Here is an 18,468-nt window from a genome sequence, read left to right as displayed (position 1 = left end):
TTTTTTTCTTTCTTTTTAAAGATTTTACTTACTCATTTGACAGACAGAGATCACAAGCAGGTGGAGAGGCAGGCTCCCTGCTGCTCCCCACTGAGCAGCGAGCCCGATGCGGGGCTTAATTTCAAGACCCTGGGATCACGACCTGAGCCGAAGGCAGAGGCTCAACCCACTGAGCCACCCAGGCGCCCCTCCCTCTTCTTCTTTTTTCTTTTTTTTTGAGATTTTATTTGTTTCTTTGACAGAGAGAGAGACAGAGATGGAACACGAGCAGGGCGAGTGTCAGAGGGAGAGCAGGTCCCCGCGGAGCAGGAGCCTGACCGCGGAGCAGGAGCCTGACCGCGGAGCAGGAGCCTGACCGCAGGGCTCAGTCCCAGGACCCTGGGATCATGACCCGAGCCAATGGCAGACCCTTAACTGACGGAGCCCCCCAGGCGCCCCTTTTCTTGATCTTTTTTTACAACCCCCTGCAGTCTGGGAATTCGCTGCGGGTCTGCCGGTGCCGCACGAGGCCTGGGTTGGACGTGATGGGTGTTGTGGGCGTGCCTGTTTCCCCGCAGTGCCGGGCTGACGCGCTGGCACAGACCCCTTCTCCTGGTGGCCTCTTGCACAACTTTCTGTTTCTGACAAGGACACGACAGCTACACGGGTTAAGAGCTGGAGCTGTAAATGGGTGCGCCTTTGCCTTGCTCCCGGCTTCTGGAGGCTTCCTAGATGGTGCCAGTACCTGGGCGCCTGAAGCGGTCTCAGACTTCGTAGCTTAAGGTCTATCGCCTCTTGGGATGATGATACTTTTATGTTTTCTGCCATGTTGCAAAATAACAGTTTTTTCTGTCTAAAAATTTAACTTACAGCAAGTAAAAAAGAACCCAAAAAACAAACAAAAAGCTAGGTCCCCCAGGAATTTTGTAAAATACTGGTATTTACCCAGTAAGAATTTGGGTGTCTTCCATGGACCACGCAGTTCGCTGGGAGGCCTCTGGGGACATAGGAGCCAGAAGCAGATGTGGGCCCTTCTCCGTCCTAGTGAGGAGATGGTGTCATCCAGCCCACAGATAGAGAACTAACAGCTGTGGCCGGTGCGCAGGGAACAGGCCCTCCGGGAGCCGGCAAAGGGGGTGGGCGAGTACGGAGGTCCCCTGGGCAGGGCGTTGGGCGTGGGCCCGGGCGGAGGAGGAATTAACTGGGGGATGGGGGCAGCCAGAGCAGGTAGCACCTGGCCAGGGGCACGGGCAGCGAACATGGGGCAGCAGTGGCTAGAGTGGAAGAGCGGACGTGGGTGGGTGTGGGGGGGGGGGCTTTCCCCCAAGACCAGCAGGAAGCTGCTCAGGAGTTCACCGGCGTGGTCAGGGATCAGGTGAGTCTCAGGAAGGCCACTGTGTCCCCCTGCCTGGGAAGGGTGTGGATGAGGGATGACACGGGACTGGAGTCTGGTCAGTACTGAGTGGAAGCTGAGGGCAAGAGGCTAAAGCTGCAATCAGCAGGGTTTCTGGAGCTCGCCGCCCTTTCGTAGGGCCTTCTGGTCAGGCTTCCCCCGTTCAGGGTGGCAGTGAGTCCAGTTTGCTCACATGGCACCACGGCTAGGTGAGTGGGACTGGTGGCGGGGGTGGGGACCGGGGGTCATCTGGCTACATGCCTCTTAGATGTGTCCTGCAGGGTTGTCCTGACGGCAAAGCTGGAAGCAGACCCTGCTTCTTCACGGAACGGCTGTTTTCCTCAGAGCGGCCTGACTCCTTGTGCGGGACACAGGCAGACTGGAGGCTTCGGGAGGCTTCCCGAGGGCTGCACATGTGTGCGTTGCTGTCCTGTGCGGGCTCCAGTGGTCACGAGCGTCTGTCCTGTCTCTCTGGAACCCAGGGCTACCTCTTCATCTCTGTGCTGGTGAACTCCAACAGCGAGCTCATCCGGCTCATCAACAACGCCATCAAGAACGACCTGGCCAGCCGGAACCCCACCTTCATGGGTCTGGCCCTGCACTGCATCGCCAACGTGGGCAGCCGCGAGATGGCCGAGGCCTTCGCTGGGGAGATTCCGAAAATCCTCGTAGCTGGGTAGGTCTGTGTGAAGTCAGTCGGGTCTGTAATTACATGAAGAATTTATCGGAGGAGTTGATCTGCCTGTTTCAGGTGTGGGAGGCCTGTGCGTCTAGGTGCTTGGGGACGTCCACTCATACCCTTGCCCCCCGGTACATGGCGGTTGTAAAGTACGTGGAAGAAGAGCCTGCCGACCACAGCTGACCGGGAAGGGCCGCGGAAGGAGGGCCGCAGTCGCCCCGTGGTGGGGCCCAGGGCCCCTTGCTCTCTCAGGAGCGTTACTCGAATCCTGAGAGTCCTCTGCCCCCTTGAGTCTGGGGAGAGGCCGTGCAGGGCTGAGCAGGCAGTTTGGGAGGACTTTGACACTGGGCTGGGCTGTCCGGGGCCGTGGGGCGCGGCGGAGGTAGGGTCCTGCTTGGTGTCCCAGGACTCAGCTGAGTTGGGCCACACCCTGGTGACGCGTGTGGCTCCACAAGAGCCCCAGTCCCAGGCAGTTCATCAGGACTTGGGGGAACAGCTTCTCTGGGGCGACCGGCAGTGAGCAGACTACGGCCAGCGTGCTGTGGGCGTGGGTTCCGGGGGTGCTGGTGCGCATCTGGTGGTGCTGGGGATGCCCCGCCCTAAGGGTCCGCGGTGCCTCGGGGGTGAGCCCTGGCCTAGATGAGCAACAGAAGGGCTGTGGCCTTACAGGCCATGGAGGGGTGTGTGAGGCGTGTGCCAGAGGCAGACAGGCCAGGCTGGACGCGAGGCCCTGGAAGACTGGGAGTGGGGCGGCTCCCAGACGGTGCGCCAGTGTCAGGTCGTGCACTGGAAGGGGCTGCAGAGCTGAGGAACCTGCTGGGGGGCCGAGGTGATGCCATTCCACGCCTGCTGATGGGGGCTTCAGGGCACGGCGGGCACCCCGAGAGCAAAGTCACCGGGACGGAAGAGGCTTCGGGTCCGTCCGGAAGATGGCCGGGGTCGGTGTGGGCTCAGGGCCTGAGGCTTCTCTTCCTCCTTGTTAGGGCTGGTCCGGGTCTGGCAAGGCCTTCCCTCACCGTCTTGCTCCCTCCGGCTGCTGCCTAGGCCCTTCCTTGTGCCTGGCGCACGCCAGCGAACGCGTCTGTGTACTGTCCGCCTCCGCCCTCAGAGGGAAAGCTCGCTGGGGCCCGAGGGTTTTGTCCACTACGGCTGCTGATTTATTTCCAGCATTTTGAACCATATCTGGTATATGGTACAGGCTTGATAAATACCTCTTGGATGAATGAGGTGTAGAACAGGTCATCTCTGGTAAGTATTCAGGTGGTAATTCAAGAACCTTCTCCTGAAATAAAGGATGGACACATTTGCAGATTGAAAGGACGCAGAGGGTGTGCAGCGCGGCCCGGCCTCGACAAGCCAAAGCGGATGGGCGAGAGGAGAGAGAGGCCGCTGCCAGGGGACAGTTGTGTCTACAAGTTGTGAGGCCTGGGGCCCCAGGTGGGGCCTTGCCCTGCTGAAGTGTCTGTCAGAGTCCAGGTCACAGAGTCAAGTCACTGTGTCAGAATTGGCATGTTGGGGATGGGGTGGTGTAGGGCTCAGCTGGCACTCGGCTCCTGGGCCCTGGGTCCGAGACAAAGCAGGCAGCGCTCTGCCTGGGCTCCCCAGGGTCACTGGATGTTGGACTTCCCTCTCCGTGAAGGTTCTTCCCCTGCTGGCCTTGGAGCGGTGCGGGAGCGGCGCGGTGGGGAGGCGATCGCGAGCGCAGAAGCACGCTGGCTAGAAGCCGGCACAGTTGGGCCTCGAGGCCTGCGGGGCGTGCTGCCCTGCGACTGCTTACGAGGACGGTGTGTGGCCTGAGAGGGGCACGGACCTGTTGCTCCCGGGGCTTTTAGTATCTGACGGAGCATTTGACTGGGGCGATTTCTCTTTGGAGTAGAGTGGGGAGCGGCTTGGGGATTCTCACCTTGGCTTGGACTCATTTAGGAACGAGAAAGCAACCATGGAGGCGGATGGTAAGGCTGACCCCCAGGCCCTTCTCTTCCCTGTGCGTGGGAGCGCCTCCGCGGCTTCGCCCGGGACTCTGAGAACGCCGACTTGTTCTCTCTCCCGCCGCCTGCGCGGATTCTCCTAGGCGGGCCTGTGGCTTCCTGGCGGCTCGCGGAGTTCGGCTGGGCGTGGTGGGCAGGGGGTAAACGGGCATCGGGAACATTGTGTGCCCTCCGCGAACATGGACGCCTGAACAGGAAACCCTCCAAACGCCCCTTTCCTGGGGTGTGCGCCCTTCTGACCTGGCTTCTCGGTGTTATCGGCGTGCCCGAGACGCTGGCTGCCGCGGCGCAGGAGCCCTCCCTCTGGTCCGCTGTGCTTAACCGCCGGGGGCTCTGTGGTGGTCGCTGCTCCGACGCTGTCTGTTTCGACTGTGTGTTATTAAGTGCATTGTACGCAGAAGTTCTCTGGAACCCAGACAGAGAGGAACAGTAGCTGAGTCTGCTCTGTCTTGCACAGCCAAGGTCCTGGGCGGCAGTTGGGAAAAATACCAGAACGGACATTTCTGGAGAAGAGAGCTTCCTGGCAGGGCTCTGCTGAGGGTCGTGGTGGGGTCCGAGGCAAGTCTTCGGAGCAGACAGCCGTCTCGCCTTCCGGGCCCGGTCCACACCAAGACCTCTCGCAGGAGGGGGTGTGGACTTGAGCACATGGAGAGGGTGGAGCCTCCTGGTCCCCCGGTTCCTCTGGGCTCTTCTCTGTGAGGCTCGGGGCTACGCTCGGCTAGCTGGGGCCGCGTGGGGAGCCGGCTGCCTTCTTGAGTGACGCTGGTGTCTGTCTTTCAGAGATACCATGGACAGTGTGAAGCAGAGCGCCGCCCTGTGCTTGCTGCGTTTGTACCGAACGTCTCCTGATCTCGTCCCCATGGGAGACTGGACGTCCCGAGTGGTGCACCTTCTCAACGACCAGCATTTGGTAAATGTCTTTGGACTCGTGTCCCCCCGCGCCCCACCGAGGAACCGTTTCTGGAATCGCCATTGTGAAAGCAGCTCTGTGTGGCTTCTCATGATGCTGGGGGGGGTACATCACAGCTCAGCCCACTGAGTGTGTGAGCACTTGGGGGCCTCTGTGGCTGGGGGAGGGGCTCCCCGCTCCCCGGGGACAGGATAACGCAGATGCAGCCTCTGGCTCACTGCAGAGCTCGTTATTGGAAGGGCCTCCTGCATGCTGCGGCTGGGCAGCTGAACAAGACAGAAACCAGTGTCTTCTGGAAATGCCCTGTCTGGCGAGGGCACTGCAAGCGTGTGCTTCTCTCCCTGGGGTTTTGAGGGGGTGTCCTGTGACCTGACCTATGCTCTGGCATGGCCACTGCACAGGCCAGGCCCGTGTGTCCTCCCTGTGTCGTCGGGAACGACAGGGAGGTGCAGGGCGACTAGGTGATAGTGGTTAGACATGGGTCATGGGTGCTGTCCACACCCGACGGGGCACACAGGGACGTGACCTCAGCACATGGAGTCAAGTCGGAGCAGACATTGGGCGCGGCGGCTTTGCGTTGCATGAATTCTGTTGTATAAATGAGAATTGAAATTCAACACAGATTTTTCTTGAGTCGATCAGTGTGAGTTTGTTAGCTGGTTTCTGTATTATTGCTCAGGAGGAATCTACCTTAAAAATTAAATTAAAAATAGGGCGCTTTCAGCCAGTTGAGCATCGGCTCAGGTCGTGATCCCAGAGTTAGGGAGTCAGGCCTTGCAGCGGGCTCCGTGCTCAGTGGGGCCTGCTGGAGATTCTCTCTCCTCTCTCCCCTCATTCCTTCTCCTCTCCAAAAAGACGATTGACTAAAAGTAAACAGTCATGGCATGCAGACTCAGAGGAGAGAGCTCGTGGCTGTGTCGGGACACTTGCTGTGGGGTGGCAGCCCCATGGGCTGTTCCCACGTTGTCATGGCCCACGCGTCCTGGGATGTTTGTATCCAAGCGGGGCAGCCTTTCCTCAGCACGGAGGCCGGTCAGCGCAGCCATGTTGTAGGGCGAGGGGGACGCACCTGGGAGGCGGTGTTGGGAGTGCACGCCAGGTTGCGTGGGTCCCTCTCAGTCCGTCCAGGTTCCGAGTCCACCAGTGGAATCTTGAAGCTGCGCAGGAGGCTGTGAGGCTCGAGGCCGCAAGTTGCCCACCCGGCAGCCCTGGGAGGCGGGGGCGCTCTCCAGTCCCGTGCCTGTGGGAACGCAGGCTCAGAGGGCTGCAGTGGCTTCTGCACATCTGGACTTGGGCCAGGAGGTGCTGAAGGCTCAGAGCTGGGGCAGCGTAGGGGGCCTGCGCCTCGTGGCCGACAGGTGTTGAGCGCTGCTCAGAGCAGTGGCCGAGAAGGGCCTCTCCTCTGACACGGCACGATTCGGTCGCCCCAGCTGTGTGGTTCGCTTGCACAGTTGGACGTGCACGACCAGGTCTCACCGGCCGCGCTGCCTGGCACATGCTTGCTGTGGGCTGCCAGGGCCCAGCTCGGAGAGGAGAGGGAAGAGGCGCTGGCCCGCTGGCCCACAGGAAGGCCCAGCCCATCACCCTGTCTTTTTCTATCTCTCTTCTCGTCCCATGTTCTCTGGTCTCTCGGTGGCTGTCCTTTATGTGGTTGTGGCTTCTCTGTCCTGTGCCTCTTGGCTTTGTCGCTAAAGATGGCCCGAGGTTTGGCTGGCTTTGTCTCCGGCTCAGGAGTGTTGGCTGGCTGTGCCGCCAGAGGCCAGCAGGCCCCTGTGTGCCCTTGTCCTGAGAGCAGGGCAGGAGCCCGGGGGTCTGCGTGGGGCAGGCAGGGAGCTGTGGCCAGAGGGACGGCACTGGGGGCCATCTGGGCTCCCCCTGGTCTTGTCACGCTGCCCTTCCCACGAAGACTCCGGGGACAGCAGAGGATGGGAGAAGCCGAGCTCGAGCCAGCGAGTCCCAGCTGACTCTTGTCAGAATACGGAGGCTTGTTCTGTCCTCCTGGGGGGCCAGGCGGAGCCGCAGACGCTCAGGAGCTCTGCTGCATGTCTCTGCCCGGGTGGGACGGGTGTTTGCAGATCCTGAGTTTGTTAGAGCTGTCCTGCGAGGGAAACCCGTTCGCTGTTGCTTGCCAGGACATGGACATGGAGGCCCGTTCTATCTGTGCCTTTAATGCTGCTTTCACGTTGTCCTTAGAAAGCCGAAGGAGCGCTCCGTCGTGGCCGGGGCTCCCTCCCTGCGCCTTTGCAGCTGCGGAAGCGGCCGGCCTTCTCCCGCCCGCTCAGGAGCCTGGTGGAGGAGGGCCAGGGGCACCAGCAGTGGCCCAGTGCTTGCTTGAGCTTTATTTGCATTTTCATTGCATTCCTTTTTTTTAGAGACTATTTATTTGACAGAGATCACAAGCAGGTAGGGAGGCAAGCAGAGAGAGGGGGAAGCAGGCTCCCCGCTGAGCAGAGAGCCCGATGCGGGGCCCGATCCCAGGACCCTGAGATCATGACCTGAGCCGAAGGCAGAGGCTTAACCCACTGAGCCACCCAGACGCCCTTCGGTTTAAAGTTTTACCTGGAAAATGAGTTTACTGTTGGAAGCCAGCCGCAGGCATGTTGGCTGTGGTCACAGTGCGTACTTGTCGTGTGTTTGCTCCAGGGTGTGGTGACCGCCGCCACCAGCCTCATCACCACCTTGGCGCAGAAGAACCCCGAGGAGTTCAAGACGTCTGTCTCTCTGGCCGTCTCCAGATTAAGCAGGGTAAGTCTGTCGATGGGAGCGGGTCTCAGGATACGTGTTCGTCTGAGTTTTTTATTTAACTGTTAGCTTACTGTTTAGAATGCAAGATACTGAACTCAGTTTGTGAATCCAGGGTGAGAACTTGTCTTGGTTCAGAATTTGTTGGGTTTTCTTTCCACCTTTTTGCCACTTGAGAAATGTTCTGTCCCTACGGGAAAGTGCCCGCAGTGAAGCGGCAGAGCCCACAGTCATGTTGCCCGAGCGCCGCTCAGCCCCTGTGCCGGGTGGGGCGTGGGGGTGCGGTGGCGCCCCCCAACGCGGGGAGCCCCGTCCTCATCCGCGCTGCCTCCCTCTCACTTTCCTTTGCCGCCTGAGCACGTGTCCCGCACTCGGACACCCGGCTCGGACGCTGTCCCGAGTCGTGCACAGGGACTCCGCAGCAGCCCGTGTTCTTTGTGTGTGACCCGTAGAGCACAGCACCGCGGGGTCGGCGGGCTTGTGCGCGTGCCGTCCCTTCGTGGCGATGCCATGGAGCGTTTCACGAGTGCCGCACAGCCGACGGACCCGTCCCCTCGTCTGACCCTGAGGCGATGGGGAGCGGCCTGATGCGATCCGCTTGGCTGGGTCTTGGCTCTTGTATGCGGATGGCTGCGAGACAGGTCCCTGGAGGTGGCGTCGCTGGGTCATGGGGCGGCTGTGCGCCTTGGGCGCGTCGGCCGTCCGTGGGTGAGACGGCGTCTCCTTGTCATGTGAGTCTGCGTTTCTGTCGTCACCTTCCAGGTGGAGCAGCCTGGCTGCTCTTTTTTTTTTTTTTTTTTAAAGGATTTTATTTATTGACAGAGACACAGGGAGAGGGCACAGGCAGTGGCAGAGAGAGAGGCAGAAGCAGGCGTCCCGCTGAGCAGGGAGCCCGATGCAGGGCTCGGTCCCAGGATCCTGGGATCGTGACCTGAGCCGAAGGCAGACGCTTAACCCACTGAGCCACCAGGCACCCCTTCTTGCCTTTTTGAATGTCTTTTGTGAAGTGCCTTTTCAGTGTTTCGCTCATTTTTCTGCCGTCACCTTTTTGTTGTTCTGTAGAAGAAATTCCTTATCTGTTTTAGGTACGAGCGTTTTGTTGGTTGCGTGAGGTTGAACCAAGCCGGCCACATGTCTCCAGAAATGCCGTGTGCGTGTGCTTCAGTCTGCTCTGTGTTTAGAAGAGCCTTGTGCTCCTCTCTAGCTGGCCGTCTCACTGCCTGGGTGAGGTCTTCTGTGATCACGGACCCGCAGCTCACTGTGCTAGCCCTTCTTCTGCGGCTGGTGCTTCTGCTGCCCCATCTGTGGCGTCTTTCCCTATCCTGTGGCTTCACGTTTAGGTTGACAAGCTGCCTTGGGACGGGTTTCTGTGTATACCAGCTGTCCCAGTGCTCCTGCTAAAGCCTCTGCACCCCCACCCCGGCCCCACCTCTGCAGCAGGGACCCCTCGGCCTTGGGCTGTGTCTCTGCCCCTCCCCCGCTGTCTCTGTTCATCTTGCACAGCGACATGCTGTCCTAGTTACTGGAACTTGACGTCCCGTGGAACACGCCCTCCTGTCTTGCTCCCCCACTCCCCAAATCCTGTTGGGACTGGAGGGGCCAGTTTTGAGAGAAGTAAAATCTTTACAGTATTGAGTCTTTGAATCCATGACCATGGTATCCCTCTCCGCCCATCTGGAGAGTCAGTTTAATTTTTCTCATTTGTGTTTTGTAACTTTTTGAGTAGCAGTTCCTTTATGTGTTGTTAGGGTTATCTCCATACAGTTTATTTGATTTATTTTATTTTTTATTTTTAAAAAATATTTTATTTATTTATTTGACAGAGACAGCGAGAGAGGGAACACAAGCAGGGGGAGTGGGAGAGGGAGAAGCAGGCTTCCCGCCGAGCAGAGAGCCCAGTGCGGGGCTCGATCCCAGGACCCTGGGATTATGATGTGAGCTGAAGGCAGACGCTTAATGACTGAGCCACCCAGGCGCCCCTATACAGTTTATTTTAAAAATGCTATTCCTAATGACATCTTTTTTTTTAAAAGATTTTATTTATTTGGGGCGCGTGGGTGGCTCAGTGGGTTAAGCCTCTGCCTTTGGCTCAGGTCATGATCTCAAGGTCCTGGGATCGAGCCCCCGCATCGGGCTCCTGCTCAGCGGGAGTCTACTTACCCCTCTCTGCCTGCCTCTCTGCCTACCTGTGATCTCTCAAATAAATACATAAAATCTTTAAAAAAAAGATTTTATTTATTTGAGAGAGAGCAAGCAAGCATGAGTTGGGGGAGGGGTTAGAGAGAGATGGAGGAAGCAGGCTCCCCACTGAGCAGGAGCCTGACATGGGGCTCGATCCCAGGACCCCGAGATCAGGACCTGAACTGAAGTCAGATACTTAACCTGCTGAGCCGCCCAGCGCCTGAGTGATGTCTTAAATGTGTTCTGTAACCACTGTGTGTTTACAGTGATTCTTGTACATTTGTGCAAGTGATTCTTGTACATCGATCTTGGAGTTGGCAGTTCTGTCAAACTCACTGATCTAACTTATTTTTTTTAAAGATTTTATTTATTTGTCAGAGAGAGCACACACAAGCAGGGGGAGCGGCAGGGAGCGGGAGAAGCAAGTCCCTGCTGAGCAAGGAGCCCCAGGAGAGACTCGATCCCCGGACCCCGGGATCATGACCTGATCTGAAGGCAGGTGCTTCCCTGACGGAGCCCCCCAGGTGCCCCCTCACTTAGTGATCTTAGTGATTTCTTTGTAGATTGCGTTAGGTCTTCTTCGTACTCCCATCAGGTCTGTGGACGAGGAGTTTTCTTTCCCAGCCTGTGTTTATCTGTGTTTCCTGCTTTCTGGCTGCCACTGGGCCCTCCATGCAGTGTGAACCACGAGAGAGGATTTTCTTCATCATCTCAGAGGGGGGTCTCCAGTGTCTCACCGTGACGAGTTGTGTTTGCTGATTTTGTTGCCGTTGGCTCGCTTTGTCACAGGAAGGAAATTTCTTTCTGTTTCTTGGCTAACACTTTTATCTGGAGTTAACTGGTGAAGCCATTTGAAGGTAGGGTTCTTTGTGGAACAGTGTCTTGTTTTGGATCCGACTTAGTTGATAAGGTGTGGGCGCTTGTGTTTTCTGTGCTTTCATTGGTTTCGGCTGCGTTGGTTTTCTGACGTTTGCAGTTTGTCCGGATGGTCAGCGTGCGGTCATCAGTGTCCGTGCGTGCTGGCCGCGGCGGCGGCGGGCCGTGGAGCCGCCCCAGCTCGGCCCTGCTCTGGGGCTTTTGCTTTTTCACTTCCCCGATGAGCCTGTCATGCGTGACGCCTTCTGACTTGGTGGCTCTCTCTGCTGTTTTTTCTCCCTGGCAGCTTTCTGTTCCTATCCTTGTTTTGCTTCCTTTACTTTCTTAGGTTAATTTGCTAGTTCCTTTGTCCATTTTTGGGGTGAATTCTTCATTGCTTTTATTTTTGTATTTGGCTCACATGTGTGCGTTTCTAAGTCGGACGCTTCTGAGCGTGGCTTCAGCGGTGGCCTGCTCTGGCTCCTTCCATCCTGTGGTGCTGCGTGTCCCCTGGCTTCCTGCTCTGTGTGCCCGTAGGCTCTAAAACCCTAACCCTAACCCTAGCCCTGTCCGTGCCTTCCCCAGCGCGGAGCTCACCTTCCTTCCCAGGCCATGTCCTGGGTCTGGGCTGCAGCCTTGCAGCTGAGGGCGGGGGTCATGGTGAGACCTTCCCGAACATGCTTATTACATATGACCTCAAGTGTCACAGCTGGGAGCTTGGCCAGGTGGTGCTCCTCTGACCTCCCTGACTCGGGGAGTGAGGAAGGTGTGTCCATGGAAGCGAACTGTCCTCGGGGCAGTCGGGTGTGCAGGAGGAGGAGGGCGGGTCTGCCCTGCCCAGGACTCTGACGGCCAGGGAGATGGAAGCGGGAGTGAAGGAAGCTTGCTCTCAGGCCTCGGTGAGCTCTCGGCGGGGCTGGCGCTGGAGGGCTGTACTGGGGGTGGAGGGCATGGGCTGGGTTCAGAACACCAGCTGCGTCCTGAGAGGACCAGAGTCCTCCCTCTGTGTCTAATCTGCCTCCTGGTCCACGAAGGAGAGTTTGGGTTCCCAGTGCAGGTGCGGTTGGGTTCTGGAGCAGTTCAAGGTCAGTGGCACGGGCCGGTTTGTGCGTGCGGGGTAGGGTGGTCATCGCAGAGCAGGAGTGTGTGGGGCCGCCCCCGATGACGATGGTGGCCAGCTGCTTGCCCTGTGAGTGCAGTGTCGCCGTGCCCCCTGACCTCGGGGACAGAGCAGTGTGTTAAATACCCTCCACTCATCAAGCAGAGCCATTTTTCAGGCAGTGTGTGATCCGAGGACCCCACGGAGGGCTTCTCTTGGTGACACCTGCCCGCCCCTGGCGTGTCTTACAGATCGTGACGTCTGCATCCACAGACCTGCAGGATTATACCTACTACTTTGTCCCGGCCCCCTGGCTATCTGTGAAGCTCCTGCGGCTGCTGCAGTGCTACCCGCCCCCAGGTAACCGGCGCGGCCGCGGCCTCTGGGAGCTGCTTCGGGGCTGGGCTCTGTGGCTTCTGTCTGCTGCCTTTGTGAGTCCTTTCCTGGCGCTGGCCCTTCCTCTGTGGCCCCTTTGTGATGCTGCTACACGTCTTGGCCTTCCCAGAGCAGCTGGTACAGAACTCCCTGTATCTTTTGGGAATGAAGGTGGAGAAAAAAATCTTTTGGTCCGTCTTTCAAACTTTTATATTATGTGTTTTGTCTGTGTCTCTGAGATTTTATTTTCTCTCGATTTGTGTGCTCCGTAATGCCGCGAAAATGTCAGACACCTTATTTGCTTTAAAACACATGGGGAGGGGCGCCTGGGCAGTTCAGTGGGTTGGGCCTCTACCTTCGGTTCGGGTCATGATCTCAGGGTCCTGGGATTGAGCCCCGCGTCAGGCTCCCTGCTCGGTGGGGAGCCTGCTTCCCCCTCTCTCTCTGCTGCCTCTCTGCCTACTTGTGATCTCTCTCTCTGTGTCAAATAAATAAATAAAACATTTAAAAAACCCCACAAAAACTCATGGGGAGTTACCCTAGCTTCTGAACCCTCTCATTTGAAGTAGCTCCGCGGTCGGACCAGGAGCTCCTGCTGGCCGTCTGCCCCTTGTTGGGAGGCACCATGGCTGGGAGGGAAGGTGGGTGGGGGCCTGGCCTGACGGTGCTCTGTCTCGCCCAGAAGACCCGGCAGTGCGAGGTCGCCTGACCGAGTGCCTAGAGACGGTTCTGAACAAAGCTCAGGAACCACCAAAGTCAAAAAAAGTGCAGCATTCCAATGCCAAGAACGCCGTGCTCTTCGAGGCGATCAGCCTGATCATTCACCACGACAGGTGCGTCAGGGTCACTGTGCTCTCCTTCCGCTGGCCGCGCCCCGTGGGAGGACGCTCCCCTCTTGAGGACGTGGAGGTGTTTTGTTCTCGTTGATGCCAGGCCCGCGGGGTGTCACTGAGTGCTCCCCTCTCTCCCGATGCAGACGCGTCGCCTCTGCCCTCCGCAGACGGGTGTGGGCTCCCTGTGTTGCCCTTTCTCTGCTCCCCTCCAGCACCTCGTGCTCTCTCTGGCCTCCGAGCTTGCGCCCTGTTCGCCGTGGCCCTGCCTGTCCCTGAGGGCCTCTCCTGTTCCTCCTGGTGCTCTGGTCCTGCCCGGCTTCTCCCATGACCTCACAGGAAAGGCGAGGGTGGGTGGCTGGTAGCTTTCCTGTGACACAAAGCCACACTCAGTGTTGGTCTGAGGCCTTTCTGCAGATGAGGTGGCTGCAAACAGAGCAGATGCAAAACTGGCCTCAGCGTTTAAGTTCAGAGCTTCTGTGGTGGGGGGCCCTGAGGTTTCCCTCCAGCAGTGTGCTGGCCGTGAGCGCCGCCTGCCGTGCTGACCTGTGGGCGGCCCTGTCTGTGGGGCACGCGCTGAGGAGCCCCTCCCCGCCCGCTTCTGCTGTCTATGCAGTGAGCCGAACCTGCTCGTCCGCGCCTGTAACCAGCTGGGCCAGTTCCTGCAGCACCGGGAGACCAACCTGCGCTACCTGGCGCTGGAGAGCATGTGCACGCTGGCCAGCTCCGAGTTCTCCCACGAGGCAGTCAAGACGCACATCGAGACAGTCATCAACGCTCTGAAGGCAAGTGCCTGTGCCCCGGGGCCGGCATCCCGGGCCTCGTTCTCTCCTTGCCGGTGGGGCCAGCTGGGAGCACGCAGTCCGGAGCATCCTGTTCCGCACAGAGCCGAGTCACGGGAGATGTTTGAGTCGATGCAGACTGTTCTTTTTTGTCGAAAGAGAAAATATTTCGTCCTTGTCTCTGAGAAGACTCACCCTTTGCAAAAGAAAATTCACCTTTCTTAAGGAATTTAAAGTGAGCCAAGTTGAGGCTGCCTGCTCCCGTTCCTTGCCATTCCTCTGCGGGCCGGCTGCCCTCGGTGGGACAGCACGGCGCCCCCAGCGTTACTGATGCTGGCTGAGGTGCGCCAGAGAGTGAAAGGCAGGGGGTCCGCTGCAGAGCCCCTGGTTCTGACCAGACTCACGGTTAAGAGCTGTCTGACTCTGTCCCTTTGGGGTTTCGCATGTTCGGGCGGTGTTTTGAGCAAGAGACCACAGAAGTGCTGGCAGCTGAGCTTTTTGGTTCTGGGTGCTCCTGGCCCTGGCTTCACTGCCAGGAGTCAGAGAGACCTGCCCTCACCCTTGCCTGTTGCTTGGTGGTTCAGCCGTGTTTCCCAGCCTGTCCTGTGCTGGGAGCAGCTGGGGTCTCACGACATTGTGGGGGCTGGCGGAGCAGGTCTCGGGAGGGACCCGAGAGCGACACTGTGATAAGCTCCCAGGTGGTGCCGGTTGGCGGCCGTGCAGTGGAGGCACCTCTCACCCACCCCCGGGATGCGCTTGATTCCGGCCAGTCCAAGGCTGCTGGGCCCACGTGGAGTGAGGGGCTCTGCGTGAGCGCAGTGTGTCGGGAATCCCTGGGTCTGAATGCGCTGCAGGGAGAGCCGGCAGCGAGCGCTGGGACGGAGTAGGGGGCCTGAGCCGCGGGGGCCTGGCCGCCCCACCCACGGTCTGCTTGAGCGGTTTTTCACGCTGTGCCTCACTTCCCTAGACGGAGCGGGACGTGAGTGTGCGACAGCGGGCCGTGGACCTCCTCTACGCCATGTGTGACCGCAGCAACGCCCAGCAGATCGTGGCCGAGATGCTGAGCTACCTGGAGACGGCCGACTACTCCATCCGAGAAGAGATTGTGAGTCCGACGGCCGCTGTGCCTCCAGCCCGGTCTGCCTCTCCCTAGTGCGCGTGGCTCTGTTCGACGTTGTCCTGAAATTTCCTTGGTTCTGGGGAGAGATGCCTTCACCGTAGCTTCCCGTCTGCGTCCTCAGCGGAGGCTTTCAGTGTTTCAGGAGGGACTTTAAACAACCTGTGCAACAGGGACCCTCACAGTGAGATACTTGTGCAACTCAGGTGACCATGAGTTCAGAGTCCTGTGGGCCAAGGTGTGCAGGTCTGAGCCACGGAGCTCCTGCTTACGCGCGGGGCCCCTGCTCTCTGCTCCGTTGCGCACAGCCGCCAGTTCCCACCGGGCGGCCTGCGCTGCCGGCAGCGGTCGTTGGCGAAGTGGCTGCACATGCCGAACACCTTGTCAGGGTCCTGCACATGCCGGCTTGGGGAGAGGCTGACGGCGATGCAGAATTGGGGTGCGCCGGGTTCCAGGTAGCCTGTGGCCAGCATACGGGGGGCCCGAGTGTGTGTTGTGATTTAGAGGGCTCAGTGGAGTATGTGTGGAGAGATCGGTGGCCACGCTTCTGGGTACGAGTGTCCCTGCATGCGGTCGGACACTCGGGCTTCCAGCCCATCACTTAGGGAACGGCTGTGGCCCCCGTGGCCAGGCTGGGGCAGGTGCTGGCTCTTCAGTGCTGAGTGGTATGCTTTGGTGAGGAGCAGGGCTGCCCTGGAGAAGGTGGTCAAGGAAGACTCCTGGCGCTGAACGGATGCCCACCCAGGAAGGAGGGCTTGGGCACGGCAGGGGAGCCGGGAGGGACCGGGAGGAAGACCCAAGAACAGACTTGCAGGGGAGCGCGGGGTGGGTGGGGTCAGGTCTGGAGGGCGGTCAGGCAGCAGGGCTGAGGCTGGATGCCTGTGCAGGTGGCGCTCGCTCGCTCTGGGGACTGTAGTCAACGGGATACGGCTTTCTTCACTGCCGGGTGTGTTCTGAGCAGAGACAGAAGGGGCGTGTTCTTCCAGTTAAGGTCTTGAACGTTAGCCAGTGCCGTGTTGGCTCTTGCTCCCTTTCAAATGACAAGTGACGTTCCTCAATCCGCTTTCGTTGAATGAGGAGTGAAACCGACCTTCTCAGTTTGCAGGTCAGTGCTCTGTCCGTGTGCCTGTGCAGCTTGGCGTGTCTGAGGATGTGCCCTGGGGTCGCGCTGGCTGCTGGGCTTCCACACCTGGGTGTGCCGGCTGCCGTGCTCACAGGGGGCCTTTGTGTGCATAGGGATGGCAGGTCCTATAGGCAGGACAGTGGGCCTGCTTGTGGTGTGGCTGCGGACTGGTGGAGGCAGGGCTCGGACCCGGGCAGGGGGGCGGCTGGGGAGGAGCTGTCACGGGGTGCGCAGCATGGGTGGCAGCGGCAGCGAAGATGCCGGCCTGTGTCGAGTCGGCAGGGAGGCCCTGAGTGCTCAGCCTCAGGGGTGAGCTCTGGGTTTGAAGGGTTTGAAGCCAAGGCAGTGACACAGGGAGTTTTGGAGCGAGGTGCTGGGATTACTGTGGAGAGCCGATGTGGGTGCCGGAGGGTGGGCAGAGCACATGGCTGGTGGTCTGGGCTCTGGCAGCGGCTCTGGAACGCAGTCAGGAGGCTGACGGAGTGGGGGGGGTGGGCTCTGACGACAGGCAGCTGCTTGAAGAGCAGCTGGTGCCGTTCAGGGGAGTTCGGCGCCCCAAGAAGGTGACTGGGGGAGGGGGCGTGGTCTGCTTTTGGGCAGCTCAGTGCTGTTGCCCTGGGGCAGTGCGTGGGGTCCATAGAGCCCTCTGGAACGCATGGGGGTGAACGAGTGGGTGCGGCCTCCTACGAAGAATAGAGGGGACAGTGTTGGGAAGGGCCGGCCGGAACAGGAGGAGACCCAGCGGGCCCTGGCGCTCCGAGGATGGGGCTGCTGAGAGGAGACCCCACGCCAGGGTTGCCTGGACTGCAGCCGGATGGCAGTGCAGGGCACGGCTTGCTGTGCCCTCCTGCAGCCGTAACCCGACCCTGTTGTGTTTCCTAGATCCTTCTAGACTAGGAAACAAGGCATGAGCCTCCTAGACCTTCTGAGTCTATTCCTGGAGGGTGGTCTGGCTTTCCCCAGTTAAGCCACCAGTCTTAACCTTCTGGGCTCCCCTGAGAACGTGGTGGAGGCTTCTTGCACACCCAAGCTTTGGCACGTGTGTAGGTCCTTCCGAAGCCCTGGAGTTGACATGGGGCAGCATGCCGTGGGGCCCAGAGCACCTCCCCTGAGCAGCCGCCCCCTGCAGGTGCTGAAGGTGGCCATCCTGGCGGAGAAGTATGCCGTGGACTACACGTGGTACGTGGACACCATCCTGAACCTGATCCGGATTGCCGGTGACTACGTGAGCGAGGAGGTGTGGTACCGCGTCATCCAGATCGTCATCAACCGGGACGATGTGCAGGGCTACGCCGCCAAGACGGTGTTCGAGGTGTGGCCCGTGTGCCTTTCTCTGGGTAAAGCGTGGGGTTCCGGGGGGTGTTGCAGGGCACCATGTGTTCCCTGCCAGCTGTTCTGGGAGGTTCCAGCTCGTGCTGTGGACGCCTCCTTTGCTGGAGCTCGTCTCTGGTGTGCACGAGCCTCCGTGGTGTGGTTCTCAGGCTCCGTTGACGAGGGGCGTGGGCCCCCAGGAGGATGGGGGTGCGCACCTGCTCCCCCTGCCCCCGGCCAGGGCCCAAGTAGAGCACAGGCCCCGTTCCAGGGCCGGATGGGCCGTGTCTCTGCCTCGGGGACTCCCTTGCTGAGGACATAGCTGCAGAAACGGGAAGGGAAGGAAGGGTGGATTCGGGCGCCGGGAGGGTCTCCTGGAAGCTCTGCCGGGAGCTTGCACCTACATAGGGAAAGTGACCTGCATCTTGTTTCAGTGTGTCGCCGTCACTACCGCTGCCCTGCTGGCAGATGCGTCCCCACTTGTTGACCTGGGCAGGTCGGGGCCGCCTGTGTATCAGGCTCATTGGGCTCTCTGTCTTACAGGCTCTTCAGGCCCCGGCGTGCCATGAGAACCTGGTCAAAGTCGGGGGCTACATCCTGGGGGAGTTCGGAAACTTGATAGCCGGCGACCCAAGATCCAGGTGAGAGAGCCCCCTGGGAGTCGGGCGGGTACTGTGGCGTGTCGTGGCCCTGGGCCTCCGCGGACTGAAGGCTGGTGAGGGTCCTCACCTGCTTGTTGGCACAGCCAGAGCCAGAGCACTTCCGCTGCGGGAGACTGTTCCGTCTTCTCTCAGGCTGTACCGACGGGGTTTCTAGTTGACCGGAGGGGAGGTTTGCGCTTAGTCTGGAGCTGGAGGTGCCGGCCCAACCGCGCGCTCTTGCACGTTACCGGGGTGGTTCTTGCGTGGTGTGGGTCCTTTTCCCAGTGCTGCTCCATGCTCACTGTGACGGTGAGAGCCACAGGTGCTGGGGTGCGCACGGGGCATAGGAGACGAGGGGCGACGTGCCCCCACTCTGCCTGTGCCCCGTCTGCCCGCCGCAGCCCCTGACTCAGTGCCGTGTGCCCTCTGTGTGCCCCCTGACCCAGTGCCCTGTGTGTCCCCT

The 18,468-nt window shown here is 59.7% G+C and overlaps 1 protein-coding gene across 11 annotated transcripts in view; it reads left to right on the top strand.

Annotated features, from left to right (window-relative positions):
• AP2A2 (adaptor related protein complex 2 subunit alpha 2) overlaps positions 1-18,468 on the top strand; it is a 75,624-nt gene that overhangs the window by 44,557 nt on the left and 12,599 nt on the right. For 8 of the 11 annotated variants that reach the window (XR_006602521.1, XM_045066800.1, XM_045066807.1 and 5 more), the window contains 9 exons: positions 1,855-2,048; positions 4,820-4,949; positions 7,593-7,694; positions 12,078-12,186; positions 12,884-13,034; positions 13,648-13,816; positions 14,781-14,918; positions 17,183-17,365; positions 17,908-18,005. Coding sequence is in view for 10 of the 11 variants with exons in the window: in XM_045066800.1 (XP_044922735.1) it covers positions 1,855-2,048; positions 4,820-4,949; positions 7,593-7,694; positions 12,078-12,186; positions 12,884-13,034; positions 13,648-13,816; positions 14,781-14,918; positions 17,183-17,365; positions 17,908-18,005 (1,274 nt within the window). In the remaining variant the exon portion in view is untranslated. The remainder of the gene's footprint in view (positions 1-1,854; positions 2,049-4,819; positions 4,950-7,592; positions 7,695-12,077; positions 12,187-12,883; positions 13,035-13,647; positions 13,817-14,780; positions 14,919-17,182; positions 17,366-17,907; positions 18,006-18,468) is intronic. The other 3 variants (XM_045066803.1, XM_045066810.1, XM_045066812.1) reach the window with 1 other exon arrangement.

This window comes from Mustela putorius, unplaced genomic scaffold (assembly GCF_011764305.1).
Source record: "Mustela putorius furo isolate JIRA1106 unplaced genomic scaffold, ASM1176430v1.1 tig00000127_pilon_pilon_pilon, whole genome shotgun sequence".
In the NCBI taxonomy this organism is placed as follows: domain Eukaryota; kingdom Metazoa; phylum Chordata; class Mammalia; order Carnivora; family Mustelidae; genus Mustela; species Mustela putorius.
Note: the sequence above shows the minus strand (reverse complement) of the source record. Positions and strands in the feature narration are given on the sequence as shown.